At 37.2% G+C, this 23,903-nt stretch overlaps 3 protein-coding genes across 4 annotated transcripts in view; 1 reads left to right on the top strand and 2 right to left on the bottom strand.

The window, feature by feature from the left end:
• The window catches only part of ubl3a (ubiquitin-like 3a), a 39,874-nt gene extending 35,172 nt beyond the window's left edge, over positions 1–4,702 (top strand). For both annotated transcript variants that reach the window (XM_016269509.1, XM_016269508.1), the window contains exons 4-6: positions 474–560; positions 1,674–1,751; positions 2,946–4,702. In XM_016269509.1, coding sequence (XP_016124995.1) covers positions 474–560; positions 1,674–1,751; positions 2,946–2,998 — 218 coding nt within the window. In that variant the 3' untranslated portion in view covers positions 2,999–4,702. The remainder of the gene's footprint in view (positions 1–473; positions 561–1,673; positions 1,752–2,945) is intronic.
• Positions 4,703–8,234: 3,532 nt separating this feature from the next.
• On the bottom strand, positions 8,235–9,212 carry or30bv1 (odorant receptor, family 30, subfamily BV, member 1). The gene has a single exon (XM_016269632.1). The coding sequence runs from the start codon at positions 9,210–9,212 to the stop codon at positions 8,235–8,237; it is 978 nt and encodes a 325-aa protein (XP_016125118.1).
• Positions 9,213–14,082: 4,870 nt separating this feature from the next.
• LOC107583432 (olfactory receptor 10G4-like) lies at positions 14,083–15,048 on the bottom strand. The gene has a single exon (XM_016269631.1). It carries the CDS (start codon positions 15,046–15,048, stop codon positions 14,083–14,085), a length of 966 nt encoding a protein of 321 aa, XP_016125117.1.
• Positions 15,049–23,903: the final 8,855 nt, after the last annotated feature.

The raw sequence follows: 23,903 nt of genomic DNA, 5'->3' as shown, positions 1-23,903 counted from the left end.
TCCTTATTTGTCCTCTATAGAAATCCAGGGTTTAGTTAAGTTGAAGTTTATTGTAATTTTATTTACATTTCTTGCTTTGAATAGCTCTTATGAAAGTCATCAGCCTTTAATTATGTCAAAAAGAATATTGATGAAAAAGCAAAGAAAAAGAAAGGCCTTCTTTGTTGTACAGTTAGTAAACTCCATCGGGGTGGTCCGGGATTGAATCAGAGTTTTATTCATAGCAGACGAGCACAGCAGAGCTCGACCTCATGAGGACACAGAATGACCCTCACTTGAGTCTTGTGACTGATTGAGTCAAGAGTGAGAAAGAGACGAATGAATGAAGAGAGAAAAGAGTGAAAAACTTGGGAAGCAGTAACATGGAAAAATGCAGACTAGTAGAAAAGTGTGTTGACACTGTAATCACAAAATGTGCATATTTTGTGTACAACACAAACATGAATTTTTCTAATTTGTTCTGTCTTTAACAGACTGGGAAGAGGAGCAAGTGAGCAGTCCGAACATCCTGCGCCTCATCTACCAGGGCCGATTCCTACACGGCAATGTGACGCTAGGAGGTGACTCCACATTACCATTATTAACATCACATCACACATGCTCTGCTTCCCTTGATTTTTTATTAAATCATTCCTCTCAGTCCAGAATCATGGGTCTGACGTATAAGAAGTTGCTTAGCTTTTTTTTTCTGCTAGGTAAATCCGCCGTGTCCCAGTGGACTCATAACGGCACAGATATTTATTTTGGCTTTGTCTTGGTTTATTTCGGGCCAGGGTGCAGTGCGGTTCAGTTCTATCATTGTTCAGCTGATTATAAGGACATCCAAAAATTCAGCTCCCAGTCCCAATACACCTAAATGTTACTATTCTCAAGTTGTGAATAGAGATGACTGACTTAAAATATTCCCAGAATGCGGCAGCGAGTTTTTCAGCGAGCAGTCTATGAATGTAGGAAAGCACTGGCCGGCAGACTTGTCATCAGGGACAGAAAACAGGGAGGAGAAGGAAATTCTTTGGATGTGAACAGGAAGCATTTTTTTATTTGTTTGGCCATTCCTCAAGCAACAATAAAAGATTGAGTGGGTTTGTGAATGCGTGTATAAGAAAGTATACGAGTGTCTATCTATCTATCTATCTATCTATCTAAAAAAATGTTTTTTGTCATATTACACAAATAAATCCTTGTTAAGTCCTAGATTCTCTATAAATTTGACAGGGCCTTTTATATGTGACCTGTGAAAAACTTTACTATGATATACTTAACTTATAACCAGTGGTTTTGTCAGTATTTTTTTGTCTGAGCAAACTTTTCCCATGGCTGAATAACTATAAGTATATAAGCTCCAATTCCTGAACTGTTCGCCTGATGACGTGATGGAACGCAGGCAGGTTTTGCCAAAAAAGTGTCACTTTGATAATACATGCTGACACCTTGATTCAAGAGCACCAAGGCATGAAAACCGAGTGTGTCTGTGGGGCAGAGGGCAGCAGCAGTGCTCTCAGAGTCAGTGACGGCTCTCAATAAGGCACAGGCTTAATGTTTACATGTTATCCTGGTCCTCTGTCCTATGATTTCATCCCCTTTCAAAGTGACTTTGGTGTCATAGATGTACAGCTGCATTAGTCTCTAGTGTCCATTCTTTCCAACACTCTTTTTTTTCTTATGTCTTGCAGCTTTAAAACTGCCTCTCGGAAAAACCACAGTGATGCATTTAGTTGCCAGAGAGACGCTGCCTGAGCCAAATTCCCAAGGTAACCATTCTGCCCGCTCTCTTTTCTGTACACTCCTCCTTCACTGTTTCACACGCTCCCTGTCTCACTGCAGCCTTCACTTTGTTCAAAAATGTTCAGTTTATATGTGGATCATTCTCCCCCTCTGGCACTACTTCAGTTTTAGGAATTTTTAAAGTAGTGTTAACCAAAATATAAAAGACCTGGTCACATGACAGTTTTGATCGAAATGATAGGAAGATAAATGTAATGCTTGTTGAGCTTATTCTGATATATTAGCAGAAGTTAAGGGTTTTAACTTTTTATAAGGTTAAAACATTTTTATTCAAATGCTAAACTGAAGGCACATTTTCATGAAAATTTAAACGGATGATGTGCAATTGATTTATGGTTTTAGAAAACATTATTTATGTATACTCTATCTATTTGTAGTTATTAGTTTGGGTATGAGGGACACAATGGTTACTGACAAACAGGTACTGGTTTCTAATAATTCTCAGGTTAATTCTAATAATAATTAACGTTATTTAAACAGTGGAATTTAACTATTAATATATATATTTTTTTTGTTTATTTGATTTTATTTAAGGATTACCCATATATAAACCTTACTTTTACCTAGCCTCAGTTAAAATAATATTTCAGTGTACAATAAAATAAAAAATACATACATAATATAACAGAGTAAACCACACATAAAATAAAATAATTACTATACAATTACAACACAAAGTCTGGGATTGTTACTTATAAGGTGCTTTAAATATATATTGTTCATTTTTAATCCTTTTGTGTATGTGATAATATTCTCAGTTGTGTTTGCATTTCTATTTAAAATAAATGGTCTTTTATATCATTATTTATTATATTATTTATGTATTATTTATGACCGATTTGGAGTGTTTTACATGCATCTTACACAAAAATGCAAAAAAACCTGATTTTGTTAATTCTGTAGTAAGCATAAAAATACAGTACATGGCACATAATTATTTGCTAATAGAGTCCTTTAACAATGCTGTTTTATATCTAATGAGATTTACTTGCTTGCCAAGGATTAATTCTGAGTAAAGAATATATGCAGAATGAAATATGCATCTTAGAACAGAATTTCTGTGGTGCCTTAAAATGCTGTCTATGTAGGCAGTAAGTTTTGGAACAAAACCATTGTTTGTTTTTGTGCAATAGTATTAAGTTTCTGTGTGTTTGTTACAGGTCAGAGGAACCGGGAAAAGACTGGAGAGAGCAACTGTTGTGTGATCCTGTAAATACATCCCATCATCCCTCAGAACGAGTGTGTCCTATCACCCTTCGCCCATGCTGCTTAAACACAACTAATCACACCCGACTCCCACGAGCACCTGACCAGAACAAGAGCTTCGCTTCTCCTGGAAAGGAAAAAAAAAGTCACCCGAGACACGGATATGAGAACATTTCGGCTTCGCACAGTCCGTATTTAAGCCAAAAGATGTCAAAAAATCAGATAATAAAATGCATCCCTCCTTCACACACACACATTTCCACCCTTTCTAACATCTTCACACGCATCCATGAACTCATTCAAACACACACACACACACACACACACACACACACACACACACACACACACACACACACACACACTCACTCCTCCCCTTCTGCCAGTTTGCACACGGAGGAGGCCCTTTTTATTGCACATAGTAACATGAATGATTCAGTGAGGAAAAAGAGACTCGGTTGCCTCAGCCGAGGCCCTTGATTCTTCCTCTCAGGAGGGAGACGTGTGAGGGGGGAAATTAATTTACACAGGGTCTGACGAACTTTTCACGTTTATCGATGCAATGGCTTGGATCCGGTGCGGAGGTGGAAAGGCATGCCGTCACCTACGTCTGAAATAAGAGCACACGCTTCACCGACAAGATTAATCTCTGCTACAGTCACCCTCCCGGACTTGTTTTCGTCAAATGCTAATCGCCACACACAGTCTGATTTCAGTGCAGGAGAACAAGTATTTATGTGCCTGATGAACATGCGTTTTAAATGCCCCGTTAAGGTCCTGGAGATCCAGCGTCCCGCTCTATCGAGTTCCTGTACGCCAGAAGTGTTTCAAGCACAGTCGGGACTTTGCAGGAAGGTAGATCTCCAGAAGTTGGTTGGATTGACTCGTGGGAAAGTCTAAAATACACGTAACGAGTAACAGTAACATTTGCGACTGTGTTTTGACAGTCAACCAGTGTTGCGACTTCCCTCTTAAGATAGAGCTGAGCTGCTCTCTTTCAGGAAGGGTAATAAGATTTATCCCTTTATTTTCTAAATGTAGTGGTGTAAATTAATGCTTGCATTTGGAGCCAGAAGATAACTATGGAATGAAGTTTGGCTTGGTTTCTATTTCCCCTTCCTTGTTAGATATAAAATTTGTTTGCACAACACAGAAACATGAGCTGTTTCGTTTCTAAATGCGTGTAATTTTTTCTTTCCCCTCCTCCCCTTTTAATATTTTTCCAAATGGGAATTGTATTCGAAGGTTACATATGTGTAGAGTGTATTTAATATGAATCTTATAGAGAACATAACTATAGATTGTTGATATATATTGGTGTCTAGTGTATGATAGTCTAAAAACAGTTAGCACATTAGCATTTAGAGCAGTGAGATGCTGACAATTTCATGTACTTTAACAGCAGCAAATCCCTCTCTAATGGCTGAAGAAATTACTGTTTCCTTCTCTCTCTCTCTCTTTCTCTTTTTTAAAATCAAATGTTCATAATTTGATGTTTTATTTTTGACTTCCTTTTTCTTTTTATGTGGTCTTTGCTTTCTGCTTTTTAACACCGCACTAGGTCTGAAAAATATTGGTCCTTATCAGGGTTAAAATCTGTACAGAGCTGAAGTTTTTAAAAAGATAATTGTAAATAAACTAATGCTTCTCATTCTCTAAACTACAAATGGAAATACATATATAAACTGAATAAAGAATCCAGAATATTGAAGTGAAAGGGTTATTGTTTGCTGTTTACTTTCAGATTGTTTATTGTGAGTTTGAGAGGGCGAAATTTCTATTCTATATTTCTATTCTTTTTACGACACTTGAGAAAACACATAGGCATATAATGTGTATTCTGCATATTTTATATTTCACAGTATTAGTTTTTACTGTATTTTCATAAATTCAGCATATAAACAATATGCAGCTTAGGTGAACATGAGACTTATTTAAAAATAATTTAAATCGTGTATTTATTACTAGTATTTTAGTACTAGTAATGTGTCATCAGTCATCTAGTCATACAGCCTTTCCAAAATCTCCGTTATCATGTGTGGAAGCAAATGGGTGAACGTCAAATAGTTCTCTAATTATGATCTTATTGCGCCATCTTGTGGATAAACTGATAATAACACATCTCCTATTTGCACAAATCACATCAGTTTGATTGGTTTATATTATATTTATTTATTAGTATTTATTATTGTTAAACTTGCTCATTTTCATTTTTGTGCATAAATTAAGATAAGCAAAATATAACTAAATTTAGATTTGACTTGTTTAGTGGCCAAGTACCAAGCAACACTTAGTCGAAAACAAGTTTTGATCTAATTTAAAAAACACTTTTTAGGGACTTTATTTTAATCTAATGCCGGGAAAAATACAAGACACACGATTTATAGTAATATAAAACATGGATTTAATAATGTATTTAAATGGCTAACAATAAACATGAAGAGCACGCTGCTCAGCAGAACACTGTCTTGTGCATCAGTTAATATTAACTTACTTTATTTTAATAAAGTGGCCACTCCTCGGAATTGACCAGTTTGATACGATTTTGATCATTTGAATTACTTTAATCGAGAAAAAAAAAGCACCAGATATATGCTTTTGATTTATTTGGAACACTGATGAAACCGGTAAGCACCACCCTAAACTAAATAAACGTAATAACAGCATATTAATAGCAATCTCTCAAATGACGGTCATTTTAAGCTCTTTTCCATTAAATATTAATCGTTGGTGGACACTTGAGGGGATTTATGATTTATTTCTAATAAAAATATATAATAGGCAATAAATTATGCATTATCCTGGCAGTGTAACAAATTCATTTTAAAAATTAGAAATATTTAATGTGGTCTTTTAATTATTTATGTCATAAACAAACTTCATGAATAATAAGTATTTAAAAAATAGTTTTACTGTACAGCTTGTCAAACCACAGGACATGTCAACTTTCCATATGTTTTGCTCTTTTTTAAAAATTAACATTGAGGTCTAATCATATACTGTAATTTATATCTTGCTTATTGATCCATTCAGTGTGCAATAAATTGCCTTCCACATTTCTATAATAGCCTACATATTATTATTATTATTATGCAAAAGAATAAGGTGCATAAGAACAACCTGACAGGCAAATCATCTTATTTAGAAACAGTTAAAGACCTGATGATCCTGTTTCTGTGGACACACCATTTGATAAAGAACTGTCTGATTTCTTTGATCCTGATGCAGTAGATGAAGGGGTTCACTAGGTGGAAGCAGACTGTAGAACATGACCAGGCTGATCTTCTGACTGCTGTTCATCTGAGTGTTTAGGATGTTAGAACTGGAGTAAACCACGAAACGGGGCACGTAATAGATGGTAATGATAGTCAGCTGTGTGGCACAGGTAGAAAAGGCTTTCAGTCGGCCCTGTGCATTTGCTATTCGTAGCACAGACACCAGGATACTTAAATAGGAAAATATAATGAAAGACAATGGCACAAGAAGGGCAAACATTGCTACAGCATATCCAATGAGATTTGCGAGGGTGGCATCAGCACAGGTCAGCTGGTTCATAGATAGAGAATCACAGAAACAATTAAGGATCAGATTTGGCCCACAGAGTGGCAGCTTTCCATCACACTATTTTAAAGCGCATTTTGAAGTAGGCCTATCTCATGAGAAACGAGTGATGGAAATGCCAAATGTCGAATAAAAATCCCTTAATTCGCAAAAAAGTTTTTACGCTCGCTTGAGGTGGTTTTTGACTTGTGAGGAAAAAGGATTAATGCGAAGAATGGGAGATGGAAACGCATTTTGCGAATAAATTCCTCCCAAGCGCATCAAAAAAGTCTTGTGACTTGGCACTATGGGATGGCATAACCTGACTAACCAGCGGACCGATCTCATTCCACAGCATCTGAAATGTTTTGGTCATTCGGAAATGCACGAGCAAAGTCTGTCATCAAAGTATTTCTGTATAATTGCCTCCCTGAAATGTCTTACATGACTGCGTTCCCAAACCGCAGCATCCACCTCCGAAAGCAATGACCGCATTCATTATGTTTCGTGTGCTCGCTCTGAGGCGCAAGTAATTTATTATATATATATATAAAAATTATTATATTCTCCTACTTTTCTTAGTGATTTATAGTGCCAGTTTATCAGGAAGTGACGATTTAGTTCTCTTTGACTTGTTTTATTTACTTTGTTTAACTGCATAACTTTTGACCAGTAATGCATTGTTTAATTAATTGAAATTCTCAGGGGGTACTTTCAGCAAATATTTTTTATATTTGATCTTTTTTTCTTTTCCGGAATCCCAGACATAGGCTGGCTATGCAGTGATTTACTGAACTAAGGCAAAAGATTTACACTGTCTGGCCTGTCCTCCCTGTTAAAAAGGACAATCATGAAAATTACAAAAGTTTATTAATTTAGTTTAATTATCTTTAATTTAATGCACAAACAAACATCCACAGACAGCTGTTTTCATTGTAAATGCAATATATTATGGCACTTCTGCACTCAAAAAATATTTTGGCCTAAATTTAAGATTTATCTAAAAATTTCCATCCATATGGATTAGAGAGTTTTAACTTAAACTAATAAACTTAATGTAATGCATATGACTGTGTTTTAAATCTAATATATTTCACAGCTAACCATATTTTAACCATGTTCATATATTTTAATTGATTAAATTCAGTTATTTTCACAAGCAATTTGTGCAATAAATGCATTTTGAAAATAATATTGTTTAAATAAAATAAAACACATTCAAATAATTATTAATACATAATTTTTTAGAGTGCAGAAATCTTACCTGATTCTTACCTGGCTGTTTCATTTATGTATGACTGAAAAATATACACCACATTATGTCTAAAATCCAAATGGGTGGACATACAGCACTGTATTTATATGCACTTCAAATACATAAATCCTAATTTGGGCCTAAATATTTTTTTGAGTGTGTAAAGACAAATAGATGACTTTATCAATAACATATTTTCTGTTAACATGTCTGTTTTACCGTACATCCAAAGAGAGCAAATTTGATCAATTCTGTTGTTCATATCAAAACTGATTTTTTGGTTGTTTTTCTTGCATCGGAACCACCATATTTCACTGGAATTCTTCACAATACATATTTAAACAAAACATAAAAAACAGTTACAAATCACAAGAATTTATTCAGTTGCTTCACATACAGGAAATCATTGTATGTTTGTTTCTATTAGAACTCTACAGAACATAATATTTTACAAAGTTATCACATTAATTCTAGACATCTCTCTAAAGGCCTTTTGCCTGCTTGCCCACCGGCTCACAATCATTCTGATCTCCTGAGTACGTAAACAGTAGATGAAGGGGTTTATCAGTGGTGGAACGAGGCTGTAAAGCAATATGAGAAGTATCCTGAAATCTCTACTGATTTGGATTTGCAGGAAACTGGCTATATACACGGCACAGCGAGGCAAGTAAAACAGAGCGATGATGGAGAGCTGCGTGCTGCAGGTGGCGAAACTTTTCCAGCGACTCTGAGAGCTCGACAGCCTCATCACAGACGCTATGATGTGACAGTAAGAGTAAATGATGAAGGCCAGAGGGAGAAGGAGCACAAGTAGGGCCACGCACAGGGCCACCAATACCTGTTTGCTGTTTTCAGCACAGGCTAGGCTGGTGATAGAGATGTGGTCACAGTAGCATTGAATGATCAGTTTAGGGCCGCAGTAAGGAAGCTGTTGAGTGTGGAGGGTGGCTATTGTGGGAGCAATGAAGGCAGTTACCCAAGCCGTTGCGTTTAGGATGTACGTGATGCGGTTAGTCATAACAGTCTGGTATCGCAGAGAATAACAAATAGCCACATAGCGATCGAGGGCCATGATCATCATTATCAGCGAGTTTAGCGTCCCAAAATAGTGAATTAGCTCCATTTGAAAGAAGCAAGCGTGGAAAGGGGCTGCTCCCGCATTAAACCAGTACCTGGCTATGATTTTAGGCAAGGCAACAGTGGAGAAACACATATCAGACATTGCCAGGCTCGCTAGGATGATGTACATGGGCTTCCTGAGGCTCTCCGAAGTGATAAACAGCACCAGGAAAACCGTGTTACCTGCCACTGTGGTCGTGTAGACGATAAAGAAAATGGCAGAGACAAGGCCATAGTAGTCTGGATGGAGTCCAGGGAAGCCCACAATAACAAACTCAGTGATAGTAGTCCAGTTCTTCGGTAACATGTTGCCAGATCTGCAGATATTATAGGACACAAGTGATTAATATAGCCTTATAATTTTTATATAGTCTGAACAAAATGTTAAAGATATTTAAATAGTACAATTTAAAATGTTACAGATAATATTAAATATTATTAAATGTCAATTTAAAATTAATTGTACAAATTTGGTATTCCAAAGAAAGCCTTGAAGAATATTTAAAGAAAGTAAAATGGAATAAAAGAAAATAATAAAATAAAATGTACAGTATGTCAATAAATGAATTATCAATAAACAGCAAGACATTCAACATTAAGACAGTGAATATGCACCTGTTATGTTGACTCTGTGCTCTAAATTAAGACAAATACATTATTGTGTATCACTTATATAGTGTTTGCTGTTACGTACAGTGTGGTTGGGACTTTTTTTTCCAGATGATGACAGGGTCAGGGTGGCTTTAGGGACTGAATGTCAGTCATAGCTCATGAACTTGCCCTTAATCAAACAAGGTGGAAAAAAAGGCCTCAAATCAGGCCTCATACCACTTCAAGCTCTGCTGCCATTGAAGCATGACAATGACATGCCAAATACTAAAAAATATTTTTTATCAGCACAATTACAGAAATAAAAAAGAATCATTTTCACTTGTTGTCTCAGCCATCAGGACTGTATATAGGCTAGCCGGAAATAGTTATTTGTATTTATTTTTTATTATTTTAATCACCGTAGCTTCGCTGTTGGTTTAAACAGTGCTGAGGTTATTGAATTATCAATAGACACTAAACTAACTGAAATGTCTTTGCTTTAACACACGTTTTATAAAGATGCTTATGAAATATAATATGATAGGAAGTATATAAGTAATTATCTTCTCTCTTAAAGTTTGTGTCATCAAACTTTTCCTGCCTGTCATCAGATCTCATGGGGTTTTCATGGTTTTTGAGTGTCAGTATCTACATTGTCACTCATCTACTGGATTCCTCAGTGTAAATTCTCTCATGTTTGTTTTCCCATCAGTCCATACTCTTCAGGGTCTGTCTAGTGTCTCTAGAAAGCAAATTAAGGGCATGTAGCAAATATGTTGACACTCTTCTGACAAACAACAGTGACAATGTTTATGGGACGTTACATGGAAACCCTTGACCTGAGATCTCTAATGTCTCCCTCAGTAATCTCCCCTTTTCTCAAAAACACACAAACATCAAACTGTATCAAATATTCAAATAATAGCTAAATACATGTGAATTATTTTAGACTATAACCTGCTGTCTCCACTAACATTTATGCATGCCAAGCTTGTAATATTACTATATTTTGTAAATAGTAAAACTAAAATGGGCCCAAATATATCAGCTCATAGTTATGGGGTAGTCTGACATTTAAGAGACTATAGGCAAGTCACTGGTCAGTTTTGAGATTTAAAGCTATTTTGCTTCCATAACATGTATTCTTTCAGACTAGGGATTTTTTTGCGTCTGCAGATTTCAAATACAACGCATATAGTTATTGTCTGTTTTCTTAAAATGATTTTTTTCTTTCCTTACATACACCAAACTTTACAGTTTTATATATACAGCATATATTCTGAAGGTCTTTTAGAGAAGGATTTGTTCATATCATTCACCTGATTTAGATAACATTTTATTCCAAAAAACATCTTTCTGATTTATGGAGTGATGAAAAGAGATACAATATTCACTCTGTAAAACCCTTTAACTCTAATATGTCAACAAAAATGAAAATTATGAACCTGGCTTTGTCTATTGTTCAGATTTCTGTTCTGGAAATGTATGTAAATGACTGCATATTTAATTAGACAATGCCTAATTTACATATTTAAACATGATACAAAGCAATTTACTTGTGATCAATCTACTGGGACAGTATATGATATCTAGTTACAATATTTACCCTGTAAATTCTGTTAAAATTAAATTAGTAGTCCAAAGCATATAGTATATTTATTGAATTATAATCCCCCTTCAGCCTCAAATGCTCAGTGGTGCCAAGCCACTAATACACTGATGATTTAACTGAATAATAGATTATTGGCTCTGTTGGGAAAACAAAACATTGTTTGTGTCCTGTTTATTAACAACCCTAATATATTCACTTGAGATAACTTAGCAAATTGATGGTATTTCTACAGCATCAGTGCTTGTAGTTTTGCTCTGCTATATGCCAAATACAGCAGCACCTGCAGCCTATTTTTCAGACATAAGTGTTATTTTAATGTATTTGTCTGCCTCTGAAAGATTTCCTTCTTATCAGCTGTTTATCGTTAATGCTAAAAAGTTTAGTATTTACATTTCATGGTTCTGACTCATACTCTAGTACTAAATGGACATTATATTGTGTTTTTCATAAGCTTTGTTATAAGTCTAAGGAACAGACCTGCAATTTATCCCTCATTTATCAACAGTGCGTACACACAGATGTGTGTGTAATGAGTGCGTAAGCACAGTTTCACACAAAGTGTGTGATCTACCAACTTGTACTTATAATGTGTGTAAATATAAGGACAAAATATAGAACCTTTTCTACGCACTGTTGATAAATGAGGCCCCTGGTGTAAATAGAGATGTATGCGTGTTGTTATTGTTTGTTTTTTTAGTATTAAAAATGTCCTGACCCATGGCAAAAATATATATAGATTGGCTTATAGAGGCTCATTGATCATAGTATTTTCCTTTTTTGAGTGAATTAGTCATTGAATTTCAATTGAACCCGTAATAATAATAATAAGAATGTTGTTGTTTATTAAGAAGAAAATTAAATCCCTAAGTTAATGAAATGTTATACATATACATATATTTAAGTCTTTTATTATTATTTTTTGGGGGGATTTTATAGTTTTTAGAGCCTAACACTGTAAATTGCCATCTACTTTTAATGTGAAAATACTTATTTTTGTATAAAAAAAGAGTCTGATTGCATTTAAAAAACATGACTATGTATACGTTTTTGCACAACTTTAAATCATATCATAATTACTGTTTGACTGAAGTTTTCATCAGAGATGTCCACTGGGTGGTGCAAAAACTATTTTAATTTCACCAAAAAAGTTTTGTTCTTTGTACCATATCTCTACTTTAGTGTTAAATTACATTTTAAATCCAGTCTTAAGCCATATTTATATTTTGACCTTTGTTTTTATTTTGATCTTAATAATTCATGAAGAAGGTTAAAGGTCACAGACATCACAAAGACTACTTGGTTTGAGTGTCATTATCTACATAAATCGGTGTTGTCACTTATTTACTACATCACTCAGTGGTAATTCTCTCAGGTTTGGTTTCCCATCTAAACAATCTTCAGGGTGTCTAATGTCTCCAGAGAGCAAATTAAGGGCATGTAGCAAATATGTTGACACTTTTCATACAGACAGTGACAGGGATTATTGCACAAGGTTACATGAAAACCCATGACATCAAACCTCTAATGAGTTTCTTAATGAGCACCCTTTCTGTCAAAATACAAACATCAATGCCCGTTAAGTAAGAAAATAACATGTAGATGCTGTAAATAATGTAAAACTATAAGCTGCAGTTTTCATAAACCTAATCAGGCATTTAGCATTTAGAAATAGATTCAAATACATCAGCCTTTGCTTATGTTTTAGTGATTTGCTAGCTTTTGGCCTTACCATGACATGCCCATTGGTAACAAGGTTTTTAGGCCAAACTGGGCCACAGTATTGCAATATATAGAAATTAGTTTTCAAATGGTACCTTATATGGAGACTGCACTAAGTGGTAGATAGATAGGTGGAAAGATATGTGGATGGATAAACAGTATTTGTATGTAGAGATTTTTTTTAAAATAAAAACTGCATTTGTAATAAGTGTTATAACTAATACGTATTATGAATATAATATTATCAGAAGGAGTCTTTAAATCCCTTTTGGATGATATTGCTTGCTCAGGTGCCCAATGGTGTCAAGGGTTTAATACACTGATGATCTAAGTGAATAATAGATTGTCATTAATGTCTCTGTTGGGAAATGACTGAAGGAACATAGTTAATTTATTGTTTAATAATACAGTGATCATCTTTTCTGCCCTATTGTATGTATAGGCAAGTGAAACGGCTTCTTACAAACAAACAAACAAACAAAAGCAAAAAAAAAAAAATTAATGAGCAGTGGTTTCAAAATCTGTACAGTGTGCAACAATGGGGTTCTGTAAATAAAAATGTATTTATGTATATGATTTTGTTGAAATCATCAATCTTTAGTATTTTCAATTTTATAAGTTTAACAATGAATTTTTGTCGAAAAAGTACCATTACCTATGATTCTGCCAAAAATCTCCAGTCAAAAAATGTAAATAAGCAAATTGCACCAGAAGAACTCTTTAGTGCCTGTCAATTTTCATGAAGCACTGCAAATAATAAAAAAACATGTTCTGTGTGAACGGCCCACATGTAGGCTATTTTGCAGTATAAAAAATTTAATCATAGACTTCTAAAACTGAAACTATTAAAGCATTTCAAATGTATTTTTATTAGATTTTTTATATATCCCTTACATTATTGTATGTACTCTCTATCTTTAGATATTTGTACAAACAAACTAATATTTATTGTATCATACATGACACAACAAATCTGGCAAAGTATGTATGTAGTTACAAAGAAAAAATATAATATTTTATATTATATATTTTTTGAACATGTTTGACAGTTTTATTCTGTGACAGTTACAGAGAGCTCTAGACTGTCTGTTGTACATTAACATTATTAATAAATACTGTCCATTTACACCACAAAATATTAACACATCTATGCATTAGCTTAATTTCTAACATGAGCAAGAGTGTCACAAAAGACATTAATAAATGCAACAACAACATCATCACAATCAGCTATGAGAATTAACAAAATAAACTATTATGATAAAACCTTTAACTTATTTGGTGCAACTTTTATGCGCAAAAATACATCTGCTAATCGTTTCTTGATCTCTTTAGTTCTGGTGCAATAAACTGTGGGGTTTATTAAGGGAGGAATTAGAGAGGCTACAATCAATATTGCATTTCTCTCTGTTAAAGTTAGAACAACTCCTATTCGAGTTAATAATGCATGAACCATTTTTGGTGCATAATAACTAAACAAGACAATAAGGTGACTCAAGCAAGTGTTGATCATTTGCCTTTTGCTTGCATTGTTGGATAGTTTGGTCACACTGTAGGCCAGGACAGCATATGTGCACATAATAAAGGGAAACTGCCCACAGAACCACCACAGATTAATCATTGCAGGCAAGAAAAAATAGGGTTCAGGATTAACACAAGCAGCTCTGATCATAGAAGGATAATCACAGAACACATATCTGATGACAGGCTGACAGTATGGAACATTGTCTACCACAGATGTCAAAACACCCATTAAAGTGATAGTAATGAGCCAAGTCAGAAAAATGAACAGAAATGTTCGTGAATTTGTTACAATGCTGTGGTATCTCAATGGAAGCCTGATTGCAATAAGTCGGTCAATTGCCATTAATGTCAGAGCCATGCATACTGTGAAATCACCAAGATGATAGAAGAACATCCTTGAGATGCAAGAGTAGTATGAAACCATTTTAATCTCAGCCAGCAGCACTGAGATCATGGTTGTGCAGCAGGTAGAGGAGAACATTATGTCAACAACAGCTAGATTACAGATTAATATGTACATCGGTTTGTGTAAATGTCTGTTAGTTGAGATGATACACAGATTGATGCCGTTCCCAAGCAATATGAGCATGTAGGTTATTAAGATGAGGAATCCGAGGAGCTTTTGGTTCTGCAGGTGATCAAATCCAGTGATTATAAAGCCGTCTACATTTTTCACAGTATAATTTTCAGCTGCCATTTTCAGTCCACTGCTAAACAAACAGACGCAAGTACATTAAAATACACTATATACAGGTAACAAGTCAAAATCAATCATAGCCTTGATGTACTCGTATATACACAGAAAAAAAGCTCCTGTGAAGGAAGATGGAAGAAAGATGCAGACAGTGTCTGTAACGGCAAGGTGATGAAAACTCTGAAAATTGAAGTATAGTTTCAAAAGGAATACAAAAAGCGTTTCAGTCATTGTAAAACATAAATATAAATAATACGTAAAACATTTTCTAAACTTATTCTTCTGGTTTTCCTCCTTAAATCTATGGAAATGCTAGAATGTCTAAACAATGAATATTTAAAATAGCATACAAGAGATTCTGAGATGTTCCCTTTCATTAAGATAAACAGATGCATGACTGATGTGCTGCCTTTTATATTTTATTGCATGACTGCTTGTACCTCGTGGTTACCTAGCAGCGTGAAACCATGTTGGTTGAGAATGCCATCGAACGTCTATAAAAAAATCCTATTTATTTTGCAAATACAAACAGTTTGAGAATTACAGCAATTACAACTTGATGTCATTATTAATCATCAGTAGCCTGTTTGTAAAATGTGGTTCTAGCACATATAAGATATTTTTGTACGTTTGCGTAGACACTGAAGCGCTCATTTTTAAGACAGCATCTAAAACCAGTACTTTACAGACATACAAATAATTGTAGGTCTACATTACTTAGTAATAGATGCCTTCTAATTATAACTATAGCCGCCGTTCCACTATCTCCGACAAATGACAAGAGACAGACCCAAAGTCGATAATTTAATTGAGGAGTAGTATGGGAGCTTTGTGGAGTTTTGACAATATGCGTATGTAGACATTTTGGGTCTGATTTGAGCTTCGGATGCTTTGAAATGACTTCTGTGACTACACCGTATGTGACTGTCTGATTGAATGTGATGTATTATAATCAAAACCCTGAGCATTGTCACACTTTGCTACTTAGGAAGCACGCTGGAGGCACGAATAAACGAAAACAAGATTTTAATCCACGGAACACTGGATACATCAATACTGGGGACAGCAGGAAACACATCAACGTAACGAGTAGAACCGACAAAGGAAGACTACACAGACTGAGGCTAATAAACACAGGGCAATCAGGGGAACACAGGTGCATGGAATGATACTCAAATGTGAAGCGGAGACGGAGAGCCGATGAGCCAGGGCAATGGGGAGGATCTGGAGGTCCTAGGCGGAGCAGATGGCGCCGGCGACCGACGTGAAGATGGGGATCCAGGAGGCCACGGTGGAGCCGGAGCGACCGAGGACTGAGGAGGAGCCAAGGGGATGAAGGAGCCTGACGGAGCCGGAGGGATGGAGGGACGAGGCGAAGACAGAGGAGTAGAGTCCCGAGGCGCAGGATGGTCGACGCCAGACCAAGGCGGAGCCGGAAGGACGAGGGAGCCCGGCGGAGCTAGTGGACTGCCGGGCCACGGCGGAGGGGAGGGAGCTAGGGGCCATGGCCCCCTCTAGGCTGAACCCGGGAACAAGATTGCGCTCTGTTTTTGTTTTAGATGTATTGGAGGTTATTTATTTTGGTGTGTGTAAATATTCATACATTATATTCATTTGAATTGTTCATTTTATCATGGTGAATAAGCAGGTTGTTTCACAACCAATTAGAAAGTTCTGTTCGACTGCCACTGGGTGCGTCATGCGATAATGCGCAGTCACATGACAATAGGGAAAACTATTTAGAAGCTATTAGCATTTTTTAAAATTACATTATTAATGGTTAATGGCTTCATATTAATGGTTTATCACTTTTGAGTAATAGGTGGCACTGTTACCAAATTGATGTGGTGTGGTCAGTGTGAGGTGACAATGAAGTTGACATGAAGTTTGGTGCCAGTATGTCAAAGCAACACGAAATCCATAATTTTTTGCCAGCATGATGTGAAGATGATCTCGAATTTAAGTCGAATTTGGTGAAATTTGGTAAAATTGATTTTGGTGAAAATCATACAAACAGTTTAGGAGGAGTTCGAAAAAGTAGGTTTTTAAAGGAAATCAAAATGGCGGACAGGATGTTTGGGTGATTATGGCAAACTTGGTATCTATGCTCTTGGCATGATCCAAGGAATATATTGAGACAAGTTTTATTACAATAGGCGAAATGAATCAAAAGTTATTAGCATTTTTGGAAATGTCATGTCACAAGTTGGCGCTGAGTACCATAAGGGCATGGTACTGTAGACACATACCGATTTTCGTAACGATATGCAAATGTGTTTGTAATATATAGCATTTTATGGCAAACTTCAAACTGGCCAACATCTAAAATGGCCAAATTTGGGTAGGTTTCGACTCGGCATGCTTATCTAATCTAAAGAGACCTGTTTTGTGATTTTTGGCCAAACCATTCAGAAGTTATAAGCCAAAAAATGCATTTTCCATATCTCTTGACAACTAGGTGTTGCGGTGCTGAAACTGTGCAGGTAGTCTCAGGTCATGGATGTCATAACACACACCAAGTTTGGTTTGAATACGACAAAGTAATTTGAAGATACAGCCTCACATTCTTTTTGGCAGGCACTTCAGTCAAATTCATTTGGGTGTTATTTGAGAACAATGTGACTTGAATCCCATAACTTTTTGCCAGCATGGTCTGAAGATGATCTGAGCCAATTTTGGTAAAAATCAGACAAACCCTCTAGGACGAATTTGAAAAAGTAGGTTCCATTTCAAAAGGGAACTCCACGCTGCGTACTCTAGAGAGGGCTAGGGGAACGCCTTCAGCGTGACCGGTGTCTGAAGCATGAATGAAAAAACGACAATGAACTTGACATTGGTAGGCGGCAGCCTATGACGTAAACAATAAAGCGAGTGCGGGTATAAAAGAGCACCTGTGGAAAACGTCATCCTCTTCTTTGTCTTCAAGCCTTGTGTACGGAAGCACATGCGTTTGACTCACGAAAGATAAGGATGCGCTCACTGTTTGCATTCGCAGAACTACTAGAGCAGTGATCTGTACTTGAGTTTTTGTCAGCGTTTGCACGAGTGCGTTCGCCTCTCAAGGGAGTTGAACAAGCTTAATGTGATGCATTCGTGGCGGTTTCTGTTCTTGCTTGATTCTTGAGAGAATTTAGTGTTTGAACAGAGTGTGTTTGGCTCTCAAGAGAGATATAGCCACGCTGTGAGATGTGATCGCGTTGAGAATGCCTGTATGCCTGATTCTCTTTGAGAATTGAGCGCCTCTCACCCGCTTTTCGGGTCTCGTGGCTGCCGAGGCAGTTAATCAGATCGATCACGGGGATTGTAGGCGGGGCATGGAAGGAATCTGATGAGGAGTGCTTTCTCTTTCAGAATTCCTTTTTGTTTCTATTTACAAACCCAATTCCAAAAAAGTTGGGACACTGTACAAATTGTGAGTAAAAAAGGAATGGAATAATTTACAAATCTCATAAACTTAAATTTTATTCACAATAGAATATAGATAACATATCAAATGTTGAAAGTGAGACATTTTGAAATGTCATGCCAAATATTGGCTCATTTTGGATTTCATGAGAGCTACACATTCCAAAAAAGTTGGGACAGGTAGCAATAAGAGGCCAGAAAAGTTAAATGTACATATAAGGAACAGCTGGAGGACCAATTTGCAACTTATTAGGTCAATTGGCAACATAATTGGGTATAAAAAGAGCCTCTCAGAGTAGCAGTGTCTCTCAGAAGTCAAGATGGGCAGAGGATCACCAATTCCCCCAATGCTGCGGCGAAAAATAGTGGAGCAATATCAGAAAGGAGTTACTCAGAGAAAAATTGCAAAGAGTTTAAAGTTATCATCATCTACAGTGCATAATATCATCCAAAGATTCAGAGAATCTGGAACAATCTCTGTGCGTAAGGGTCAAGGCCGGAAAACCATACTGGATGCCCGTGATCTTCGGGCCCTTAGACGGCACTGCATCACATACAGGAATGCTACTGTAATGGAAATCACAACATGGGCTCAGGAATACTTCCAGAAAACATTGTCGGTGAACCCAATCCACCGTGCCATTCGCCGTTGCCAGCTAAAACTCTATAGGTCAAAAAAGAAGCCATATCTAAACATGATCCAGAAGCGCAGGCGTTTTCTCTGGGCCAAGGCTCATTTAAAATGGACTGTGGCAAAGTGGAAAACTGTTCTGTGGTCAGACGAATCAAAATTTGAAGTTCTTTTTGGAAAACTGGGACGCCATGTCATCCGGACTAAAGAGGACAAGGACAACCCAAGTTGTTATCAGCGCTCAGTTCAGAAGCCTGCATCTCTGATGGTATGGGGTTGCATGAGTGCATGTGGCATGGGCAGCTTACACATCTGGAAAGGCACCATCAATGCTGAAAGGTATATCCAAGTTCTAGAACAACATATGCTCCCATCCAGACATCGTCTCTTTCAGGGAAGACCTTGCATTTTCCAACATGACAATGCCAGACCACATACTGCATCAATTACAACATCATGGCTGCGTAGAAGGATCCGGGTACTGAAATGGCCAGCCTGCAGTCCAGATCTTTCACCCATAGAAAACATTTGGCGCATCATAAAGAGGAAGATGCGACAAAGAAGACCTAAGACAGTTGAGCAACTAGAAGCCTGTATTAGACAAGAATGGGACAACATTCCTATTCCTAAACTTGAGCAACTTGTCTCCTCAGTCCCCAGACGTTTGCAGACTGTTATAAAAAGAAGAGGGGATGCCACACAGTGGTAAACATGGCCTTGTCCCAACTTTTTTGAGATGTGTTGATGCCATGAAATTTAAAATCAACTTATTTTTCCCTTAAAATGATACATTTTCTCAGTTTAAACATTTGATATGTCATCTATGTTGTATTCTGAATAAAATATTGAAATTTGAAACTTCCACATCATTGCATTCTGTTTTTATTCACAATATGTACAGTGTCCCAACTTTTTTGGAATCAGGTTTGTATAATATACATATATATACATATACATATACATACACACACATTCATATTCACTGAGAATATTCAAAAAGAACATTCACTGAGCGTTTTCACACTCTGGTTGTGAATTATAGTGTCAGGTTTTGTTCAAATCATTAACAGTCTTTTATTTTTATTTTTTTCTGTCTTTCAGAACAGAAGGCCATCAGTATATCTGCCTACACGAGAGTATCCCTCCGAACAGAGTGAGTGCTTGTGTTGTACAAATGTAGACCTGTATTACATAATAAAAATTCAACTGAATGATTCTCGCAAAATGCAGATTTTTAGAGGTTTTCTCTCTCCTCACAGTCATCGTCACAGAGAAGACAAACATCCTTCTGCGTTATCTTCATCAACAGTGGGACAAAAAGGCAAGTGTTCTTCAAGCTCTAATTTGACAGAGCAACCGCATGTTGATGGATAAATCGAAAATAACTTGTCATAATATTAAAGGTCTCCCCTTATGTGTAATTGAATGTACACTGTGACCTAACCAAATGCAAAACATGATGTAACTTTTCTATGTTCGTGAAGAGTTTTTGTCCTAACCAGCCACCGCAGCTGATTCAATTTTAGAAATGGTTTCTATTTATGCAACGCCACGGCTGGAACAGTAGCATATAAACTATAGCACTGATAATCTCAGGTACTAAATAAGTGCTTTATTTCATGTAAAAAAAAAAAAAAATGCATATATATTTAAAATATGACTTAATATTTTAATTACAGTAAATATTTAATTTGAAATTGTTGTATTCTTATTCATGGTGTTCTGGCCTATATTTGTTTAAAAATCTTATATAAAATGAATTTACACAGAGAAGCGAAAATACAAAATCCCTCATTAGTCATAATATTGATGTAGGACTTCATTTTTGTGAATGAACGAATGATTATGTGCTTTGTTACTGTATATGAAATGCACATAGAAAATACAGGAAAAGAAATGCAAAATAAAAGGAAAAGAATGCGATAGAATGCAAAAATGCATTCTGGGTGAACGGCCTCTTGTTCTGCCCTGATAAGAAATGCAGCTACTTGTAGAGGTTCGCTTTCCTGCGGGACAAAACACAAATGAGTGCAATGTGGGACTAGTTTGGAATTGCTGAGTGGGCAGGAAGTGGAAAAAATGAATGCCTTTTGGGACTCCTGCAAAATATAAATATCTAAAAATAAAAGATATTCAAATTTATGTTTTAAGGTACAGAATCGTACTGAAACGAAACTGACAAATCAGCGTAGATGACAAAATGTAAACCTAGCGAGTGGGAAGAAATAACTTATTTTTAGCAGAAACAAGACTGAAAAATAGTTCCTGCATAACCTTCTAGCTACTGGAAAGATCATATACTTTTTTTTATGTCTTGCAGAATGCAGCTAAAAAGCGAGAGCAGGAGCAAGCGGAGGGGGAAGGTGGCAGTCCAGCGCCTCCACGCAAAATCGCCCGGACAGACAGCCAGGAGATGAACGAGGACTCGTAGAGGAACCCACCATCCAACAGCACAAGAACGGACACAACAAGCCCAAACATCCGCACACCACACAGGAATTTCATCTCCGAAAGAAAGAAATGGAAGAACACTTCTCTTACAGTATGCTTTTTTTTATTTTACTGAGTGCTTCCGGATGCAGTCAGTGCCCTGTTCTGAACGTGTGTGGCGCGACAGGTTTCCACTGCCAGCTTTGACGATTCTGCTGAACTTCGAGGGGGGGAATTCAACAAGCACATAAGAATGAATCTCTGCTATGAAGATGTGTGTGAAAATGGATTTGTTAGGACACTATTAATGCAGTGTAAAAGTTGAAACACCTAGTAATCTCAGCTGTGAATTACCGCTTTCATGATGTTCTCAGAACACAGGCATCTCTCTTCAGCGTCCAAAAAGGGAAATTTCGAAAATGTACAGGCACGTTTGGCAGATTTAGATGTAGTATTTGGTGTTGGTAACGTGACGGTCTTCCTAGCAGGTGCATACTTGTGCATGAATGCACTGTTGGGTCTGTTTTTCTGTTGTCACAGGTTGAGGATGACGTTACTGGTGATGTAAAGAAATACAAATGTCAGTCTCTTTCACTTCCCCCGTTGTCACGTAGGTTTCCAGTGCTGTGTTTGTTCCAGAATCATAAACAGATTACTTGCCTTCAGAAGCCTGACTCCTTCTCTGACTTGATCCCTGAGCGCTGATTCACTTGCAGTCTGTTTGCCTTCTAAATATGGAGTTTAATAGTGTCTCTCCTTTGTTTGGATTTAAGTAGTTTAATTTTGGAGTTCTGAGATTTAAGGTGCAGCTATGCAGCAGTTCCTCTCTTAACCTGTAGAGGGCGTCGGTGAGCTGTGGTACAATAAACAGGAGGAGCTCTACATATGAGGCTTAATACTCTCAGCCAGTGTGCTTCGAGTCAACAACATGCAATGTGGCTGGAGACATGCTGTGAGGTTAAGTCAGCTGTTTCAAGCCATTTCCTGGCAAAGTTTGTTGGTTTATTCTTGTTGAAAAGATTGAAATGTGTTGTAGCTATTGAGGTTGTTAACAAAACAATGCATGCAAAATGTTTTGAGTAAAGAAAGCTTTTAAAAACTCTTGAGGGGGAAGTGTGCAGAGAGCAGCCCATCTTGAGTCGAAATCTGGTTAGAAGAGTTACAGCATTACTTACCGCAATTACACCTGCATTTGTAAGTTCTTGTTCTTATGAAGCCTTCCCAACCTGGGACGCCATGTCATCCGGACTAAAGAGGACAAGGACAACCCAAGTTGTTATTGGCGCTCATTTCAGAAGCCTGCATCTCTGATGGTATGGGATTGCATGAGTCCATGTGGCATGGGCAGCTTACACATCTGGAAAGGCACCATCGATGCTGAAAGGTATATCCAAGTTGTAGAACTACATATGCTCCCATCCAGACGTTGTCTCTTTCAGGGAGTAGGAACTGTGTATAATGTGGGATATCTACATTATTGGTAAAGGAGGCTCCTGACTTGGTGTAATAGCACATTTTTTGAGTTGTTAGGCTCTTGTTTGAGCCTCCTCTGAGCCTCCTCATCCTCTCAGCCCAGGTACATGTATTTAGGTTGAGTATGGTTTCTGCTATGCTGAGCACTCTGCTCCCTAGTATTTTTGTTTTGCAGTTATTTCAGGTTGTGAGGCTCTCTGTGAGCCTCCCTGACCAGCTGCTCTTGAGCCTGGTAACTCCCCTCCCTTTGAGGGTCACTATGCTGATATCACAGTTCCTAGTGTTCTCTCAACAGAGCTCTGTGGCTGTTAGGTTTTTAGGCTCTTGTGGGCCTCCTTGATAAGTCGCTCTTCAGGTTTAGCTTTCGAGTACTCCCCTCACCTGAGGGTCTTTGTACTGAGTACGTTGATCCATAAGGGTGGATGATTGCACTCCCCTCGCTTTAGAGGGTTGTTACGCTGAGTGCATTCTCCCTAGAGCTCTGTTTCGCACTAAGGAGCATGGTTAGTACTCCTAGCTCAGTACACTAGCTATTTAAGTCGTTATGCAGTGTACTCTGCTCCCTAGAGCTCCGCTTAGACAGTACTATTACTATGTAGGCTCTATCGTGAGCCTCACTAACTGTCCCTAGCGCTGAGTGTAGTCAAGTCTCCTCTTGTTCTAGAGAGTCGTCATGCTGAGGCCTCCACTCTTAAGAGTTTCTCTACTAGGGCTGAGTGTTGTTAGGCTTCCTTTCGTTTAAGAGAGTCATCCTGCTGAAGCCTCCGCTCCCCAGAGCTCCACTTAGGCAGTAATATGGGTTGTAGGCACTTTCTTTTGAGCCTCACGAACTGCCTCTGGCACTGAGTGTAGCTAGGTCTCCTCTCGGTTTAGAGAGTCGTTATGCTGAGACCTCCACTCTTAAGAGCTCCCCTACCAG

This window comes from Sinocyclocheilus grahami, unplaced genomic scaffold (genome assembly GCF_001515645.1).
Source record: "Sinocyclocheilus grahami isolate Dianchi unplaced genomic scaffold, SAMN03320097.WGS_v1.1 scaffold53.1, whole genome shotgun sequence".
NCBI lineage: Eukaryota > Metazoa > Chordata > Actinopteri > Cypriniformes > Cyprinidae > Sinocyclocheilus > Sinocyclocheilus grahami.
This window is presented reverse-complemented; position numbering and strand designations above follow the sequence as displayed.